This window comes from Limulus polyphemus, unplaced genomic scaffold (genome assembly GCF_000517525.1).
Source record: "Limulus polyphemus unplaced genomic scaffold, Limulus_polyphemus-2.1.2 Scaffold670, whole genome shotgun sequence".
NCBI lineage: Eukaryota > Metazoa > Arthropoda > Merostomata > Xiphosura > Limulidae > Limulus > Limulus polyphemus.
The window spans coordinates 317,566-325,202 of NW_013666280.1; the positions used below are offsets into that span (position 1 = coordinate 317,566).

Below are 7,637 nucleotides of genomic sequence, written 5' to 3' on the forward strand. Positions count from 1 at the left end.
GGAGAGTGTATATACTTACTATTATATTAACCGCTAGGAGAGTGTATATGTTTACTATTATATTAACTGCTAGGAGAGTGTATATACTTACTATTATATTAACCACTAGGAGAGTGTATATATTAACTATTATATTAACCGCTAGGTGAGTGTATATACTTACTATTATATTAACCGCTAGGAGAGTGTATATACTTACTATTATATTAACCGCTAGGAGAGTGTATATATTTACTATCACATTAACCGCTAGGAAAGTGTATATACTTACTATTATATTAACCGCTAGGAGAGTGTATATAATTACTATTATATTAGCCGCTAGGAGAGTGTATATATTTACTATTATATCAACCGCTAGGAGAGTGTATATACTTACTATTATATTAACCGCTAGGAGAGCGTATATACTTACTATTATATTTACCGCTAAGAAAGTGTATTTACTTACTATTATATTAACCGCTAGGACACTGTATATACTTACTATTATATTAACCGCTAGGAGAGTGTATATACTTACTATTATATTAACCGCTAGGAGAGTGCATATAATTGCTATTATATTAACCGCTAGGAGAGTGCATATAATTGCTATTATATTAACCGCTAGGAGAGTGTATATAATTACTATTATATTAACCGCTAGGAGAGTGTATATACTTACTATTATAGTAACCGCAATGGGAGGTTGTATCTTTATCGTTATGCTAACTGCAGTGAAGGTCTTATCTTTATCATGAATTATATTATTAGATAAAACAGTTTTTACTGCATGTAGTATGATAAACGAATGCCTTTTCAACGAACAGTCATCAATACGTTCAGCTAATACTTTTTGTATCACATTTCAATTGCAATGAGATTTTTTATATCACTCACTTTTTGTTTTTGTCCGTGCTGTTTCTTAAATACTCGCGTCATTCTTTTCTGTCCATGTATCATTTCTGTTTATAAGGCTTGCTATTCTGTTAGGGCATAGAAATAGAATAAGCCAGTTGGAACAAATATGAAGAGTCTTCTATTAGAGCCAGTGGAGCGTACATTGTGGAAATAGATCAAGTGAATATATGAGGCAGTTAGTGTAAATTACACCAAAGAATTCAAGGTATCCAAAGAAAAATTAACTTAACTAATAACAAAAAAACAAGCTTATTTGTTGTGACGATGGTTATTAGTGTGAATTTCACGCATCAAATAAACAGGTGTCTTTAACTTCCAACATGATTCCGTGTTTTTCTTTTTGTGGAACATCACACTTTTTTGTTTGTTTTGTTTTTTAAGACATAGAAAAATAGATTAATTAGAATCTCTCTGATTAAACATTGCATTATTTGACATCTAGTGAAACGAACCGCACTTCACTTGGTTGTTTGTACATTGAACGAACCGCACTTCACTTGGCTGTTTGTACATTGGATAAGTATTATACGTGATTAAAATAAAATACTTAGAATCTCGGCAAATAATGCAGATTAATTTATTTGATTGTTTGTTTGATATTAAGAACAAAGCTACACAAAGGGCTATCTGTGCTCTGCCCACCACGGGTATCGAAACGCGGTTTCTAGCAGTATAAGACACTGTGCCACTGGGGGCTAATTTATTTGACCTGTGTATCATTACTGCTTCTTTTTTCATTATGGTAACATTGAAAATTCAATTTCCAGAGTATAGACCTGTGTTCATCAACAATACAATCATATATTCCATTCGTTTGATATAAATGCTGTTATAGGCTTTATTTTTAATCTAGAGTTTAGAACGAAACACGTTCCCTAAATGACACTAGCCTTCTTAAAAAAAAAAGTGTAAAAAAGCAAAAGAAGCCATATTTAAAATACATTCAGGCTAGATTGGGTTGTTGAGTTTGTTAGTCTGTACTGAAATTAGTCAAGAAAGTGAAAGTTATGTTTAGACATAGTTTATTTATAATGTTTAGACAATCGGTGAAAGTTGGTAACCGCGGAATTTCAAGTTTTAGAAATAAAACTTTTGTATTATCGTTCAGTGGACTAGCCTTTGCATTATTCTGTTTACCGAATAATCAAAAAGAACCCGCCTAACAATAGAAGCCATTACAACAATAATATATATAAATATATAGAGAGAGAAGTGTTCAGCACAGGCAAGAGGCACTGATATGTGTACAAATTGGTATGTAAACCTTAGTGAACTATCAATCTGAGTAGAATACCAGCATGCTGGCACTTAATCTAGAAGAGACTAACGCTTTGCTAGAATGTAAGTCAAATCCTGGAATGTATGTCAGAATAAACGTTTTATATATGTCTAAAGTGACTGCGATGTCTTGATAATACAAAAATCACACCTTTTTATTAGGTGGTAAAAATATCATGATAGTAAGTGAAACTGTATCTTGAGACTATACTGAAGATGTTATGTTTTTTAACAAGGATCGAGTTTATGCTAATTTTGTGTATTTAATTATGATGTTCCTGGAATAAACTCAGTCAGTATTGGTTTTCAAATGTGAAACTTAATTTACCTGGAATTCCCGATTTTATAAGAACATAACAATGCTCTAACAATTTACAGAACATTTTCTTAAACTAGTATAACGTCTAAATGCCATTGTTAAAAGATAGTTAAATGTTTTACACATTCATAGCTTCTACCTTATATATTAGTTTGTCGTGTGTTAAGCACAACGCTGCACAATGGGCTATAGTTATTGTGCCTCAATACAGGAATAGAATCCAGATTTTTATCGTTATAAGCTCTCATACTTATCTCTGAGTCACCAGTAGTGTATTTATTAATTTTTGACTATTTCTTTAAATCATTTGATACAGATGAAACATTAATGAACTTCATTGAAATAGTACGTGCTTTTAATGCTTTATAAATCGACGTTTTACACAATATTGTTTTTGTCAAAAGTGATGAAAAATAATAATAATTACAATTAATAATCAGATGCCACTCCCTGCTAAAAACTGTTTTTAATGTAAACGCTTGAAGTACATTGTTCGTTTGTTTGTTTTTTGCGAACAAGTTACTTAAGTTACTATTATGGTAGAATGTGTGTTTACCTTATAACCATCAAACTATCAAAAAATTAATCTTTACTGATATTGGTGGAAAACGTTTCGATTCACTTTTTAAGGTATTCATTTGATTGAATTTTTTCATGGTGTCGGAATCTTTCTCTAAAGTTATTCTTGGAATAAAGATGTTTTAATTAAATAATATTTTTTGTTGGCTTGTTTAAAAAGTTTCAAGCACACGTAACTCAGTTGTGAATCTACCTGATCGTCTAGGATTCTGGGTATGTTTGCCCCTCTCTCCCCCTGCCCTTTGATACCCTACGAGATTTGATATTGCTAAGATTATGAATCGGGCTTAGCATTTACCGCGAAACTTACTTTTAAACTATTAAAATCCTGTTTAAATATGTATACCAAGTAAACATATTCTTTCAGCAACGGCTATTTTACTGGTACGTCGTGATTTAGTTTCAGAACCAAGACAGTTTGTACGCTAACAGTGTCTAATTTAGTAGGATTAACATTAATGCAAGGGTGTGGCAAGGTTATAAGGTAAATATTTCATAAGTGGGAGGAGCGGCTAGAAGATCACAAAGCTCCACTTCTAAACAATGTGTTCCTTACGTCAGAGTCAACGGTTTTATTAAGCTCTTGTTGATAATCAATTGTTTCTGTGTGACCCAGATAATATTGACAATACCCCAACGGATGAAGACAGTAGAGAAAACTTTGGGAGTGTTCTGTTTTCACAAAGCTCTATATTTAGATGAGTAAGCTCTAAAACTGCGTCCTTTTAGAAAGGTTGTCGAATTGTAATAACGTCAGTTTTGGATTAAGTCTCTATGGAATTCCGCAGAATGGAGCAGTTAAAAAATTTAATTATTAGATCATAGAGAAAATAGAAGAGTTGTGTGAGATATTATAATTTCCAGTTTTGGTTATATGGTAAGTTGTTGACTAGCATGTTACTAGATTTGTATCTTACTTATAGTAGCAGATAAAAGTAAAAACAAAGCAATGAAATTCAACAGAAATGTTTCGTGTCTTATTTAATATTGAACCATGGCCTCCGGTGTCTCAGTTGAACGTTCGAGGACATGCAACACTAAAATCAGGGCTCGATACCCGCGGTAGAAACAGCACAGATAGTCCATTGTGTAGCTTTCTGCTTAGAAACAAACAAACAAAAGTTTTGAGCTGTATATTTGTTTGTTGGAAGTTAAGCACAAAGCTACACAATGGGCTATCTGTGCTCTGCCCACCACGGGTATCGGAACCCTGATTCTAGCGTTGTAAGTCCGCTGAGCTGTATATATTACTTATACAACCAATATTCAAAACATTTACTTAAACAGATATTTTGGTCATATATAAATTACATCACCTAATTCTATTTGAATTATAGATAACAAACACATCCTTGCATTAAAAGGTTCCATTATTGATACTGACCTAGTGTTTTCATATAATTAAACGGTGACGTCTTGGTTTTAAAAGCACAACTTGATAGCAGTCATTAGTGTGTGACGTGTTAGCTTGGTAGTAAAAAGCATACATGTTTTTTAAGTTGGTTATATTCTATAATTAGTACTATTGTGGAGTCGTATGCTGTGATGTGTATCATGTATATTTTTTTAATAAGTAATATTTAAAAACAAAAACTTTACTTCAAATTAATATCAACTGGAAAGTTTTTATTTTTTTATGTTGCAGTAACTTACAATTATGATAAACCAGCTTTGTACAAAATATGGTTTCAGCCATTTAGAGTCGCGATGACTCATTTGGTAAGACAGTGTCTGCTTGTGAAAACAGGAATGTTCTAATTCACTCAGTAGAATTGCTCATATCTTTCCTGAAATTTCTTTCTTTATTTTTTTTTAATTAGAAAGTAAATACTAGCAGAATGTGAGTAGACGTGTGTTTTTCAACAGTTTTTTTTTTTTACTATGTAGAATAATGCGGCTTTTTGTTTTTTCGTTTTTCACTGTTTTGTTTTGTTTTACATTTTTCTTTGTGCCTTTCAGATGCTTGTGGAATTTCAGACGTTGGACACATCGAGAGTTTACAAGAAAAGTCACAGTGTGCTTTAGAAGAATATTGTAGAACACAGTACCCTAATCAGCCTACTCGCTTCGGCAAGCTCCTTCTCCGTTTACCTTCCTTGCGGACAGTCAGTTCCCAGGTGATAGAACAGTTATTCTTCGTTCGGCTGGTGGGGAAGACACCCATTGAAACCCTCATAAGAGACATGCTCTTAAGCGGCAGTTCTTTCAACTGGCCGTATATGTCGTTACAGTGACCGGAAAGAACAACACAGATATGCGGTCAGGTTTTCAAGATGGTCGCCATTCCTTCTCGCCGAAATGAGGCAGTGTGTAAATTCCATGTTTACGCGGCACAACGATCCTAGTTGTTGTTTTCACGGAAAAAATAAACATTGTCTGGAATATGGCAATAGAAGTCTAGAAATACCAGTGAAAACCAAAAGTGTTCTAACAACGATAAAAAGTTTATAAGCATTTTATTGTTACTATGTACGAAGCTAAACTCATCATAATGTGCTGTATATACGCGTTGTTAAGGGCCAACTCTTCTTATATTACTAAATGATTACGGAAAACCCTGCAGACTGAGGAAGAAAACCTGTTTGTTTTATTCATATAGTTCCCAGTCACCGAAGAACCGTATTGAGGTTTTTTATAGAGTTGTGCTAAGTCGTAGACTATAATATAGTGCTTTAGTACATCTGCTTTAATGATGATATTTTGAGTGCAAAAGTGCATAACTATATAGATTTCTACACATCAAAGTGCCGGTGAAAAAGAAAAAAAAGAGCCGTGTCGAGCTTTACTCTTTTCACACCTCCTCTTGCTGTGTTCAATATTAAAAGTTAATGAAATGATTTCTAAGCCACGAGATGTCGTAAAATGCAATGGCCAAACATTTGTTACATAGACCTAGCTCTTATAACTTGCTATGGTTGTTATCAACTTAACCAAACAGTTTATTTCAGACACTGGTGTATAGCTAACTTGTTGTAAAGTGTTCTCTTATGATTAAGTGTTGTTGTCTTTGATAAACATAATGAATTTATTCAATTGATGTATAAATATAAACATTTCTTGACCCCATGCCTGAAAAAAAAATCAGGGTTATCCAACCCTCTACGTTTTCAATCATTCTTTACAAAACTTGTCTTTTCCTTTCCATTAGAACAAATAGCAATAAAATTTGAAATACTGACACATCGAAAAAATATATATATATGATGTAGTGGTGATAGTGGAATTTATAAAAATTTATAACTATTCAAAAGAAGCTCCATAAAATTAACGAGTAAACACCTGCTTAGAAACGTACTTCACTCTAAAATGTTTCGACACAATGACCTGATCTTGTGCATAACACGTCAATGAAGGTTCGTGTAATTTCGCTTCAGCTAACAGAATTTGAAGTATATGAGAAAAAGTTTATTTTGTATTCTTAAATCTGAAACTTTTAATTAATATTCTTCAGTATGAAATAAATTCATAAAATATTTATACTTATCTAATGCCTTATTTCTTTTTCGGTAAAAAAGTTTTATATTATTATATATTACATTACGATAAAGGATTTTACGACAATGTTAAAACATACTTGTAAGCGCGTGCATTTTTCGTATCAAGTGGGCATGTTGAAGTTCCAAATTATTAATAAGAATCACCATGGTTTAAAGAACCTCATTTGGTTGCAATATCTGTCAGAGTCTTTATTTTTCTTGCTCACTTTCATAGAACATTAAGATGGCGATAAAAAATGTTTTCTTTCACTCCTCTTAATATTTTTTTACCTTCATTAAACAATGAATTTAAGATTTTTACGTTGAACTACTTTTTACCGGAATAAAAGTTTTTACTTAAGTTCAAAATAAACTTCTAAACAAACATGAAATGTTAGTACAATAAACTTGAAAAAATTAGGCCTGGAAAACATAAAAATATGAATTTTCTGTTGGAAAAAATAATAGAAAGAGATAAATACTTGAATGGTAAGATATAAAGAAGATGTTGGATTTATTTTCAAATAAACAATTTCTTTCTTTACTTAGTGATCAGCGTCGAAAGAAATGTTAGAGTAACATCAATTTGTTCGGATATATTCATAAGTTATTTAATGCAATAACCCAAATTCACTTTAAGTAACAATATTTTCCTTTTTCTGGTGTGTATTATACTGCCCGATGATGAAATTTACAAAAATTATTAGCTGGAACATATGGACGGTTATTTATGTAATTTCATGACAATTGCACTTTTTATATTACAGTCTTGAAATGAAAAAAAAAAAACAACAAAAAACTTAACGCTTCATGTTTGTTTAAACACACGTAACAGTAATCGCGATTTAGGCTTGTCTAAATGTACACTTACATAGGTTTATGTGTATTTTTTAGTAAGCAATAAAAATAAATACAACATACTTTCATTCTTCGAATCAGTTTTCTTTAGTTATCTATTTCACAAATTAGTGGTTCATCTAAGATAACCTGTTCGTTACCCTAAATACATTCACGTGGCTTTCTAAGAGTATCGATTCACTATTAAGATTACATTCTTTCGAAGAGAATGCATGAAAGGTGCT

The 7,637-nt window shown here is 32.0% G+C and overlaps 1 protein-coding gene across 2 annotated transcripts in view; it reads left to right on the forward strand.

Moving 5' to 3' along the window:
• The window catches only part of LOC106459862 (nuclear receptor subfamily 2 group F member 1-A-like), a 42,849-nt gene extending 35,505 nt beyond the window's left edge, over positions 1-7,344 (forward strand). For both annotated transcript variants that reach the window (XM_022386420.1, XM_013919534.2), the window contains exon 3: positions 5,039-7,344. In XM_022386420.1, the coding sequence (XP_022242128.1) occupies positions 5,039-5,313 (275 nt within the window). In that variant the 3' untranslated portion in view covers positions 5,314-7,344. The remainder of the gene's footprint in view (positions 1-5,038) is intronic.
• The last annotated feature ends 293 nt before the right edge of the window (positions 7,345-7,637 follow it).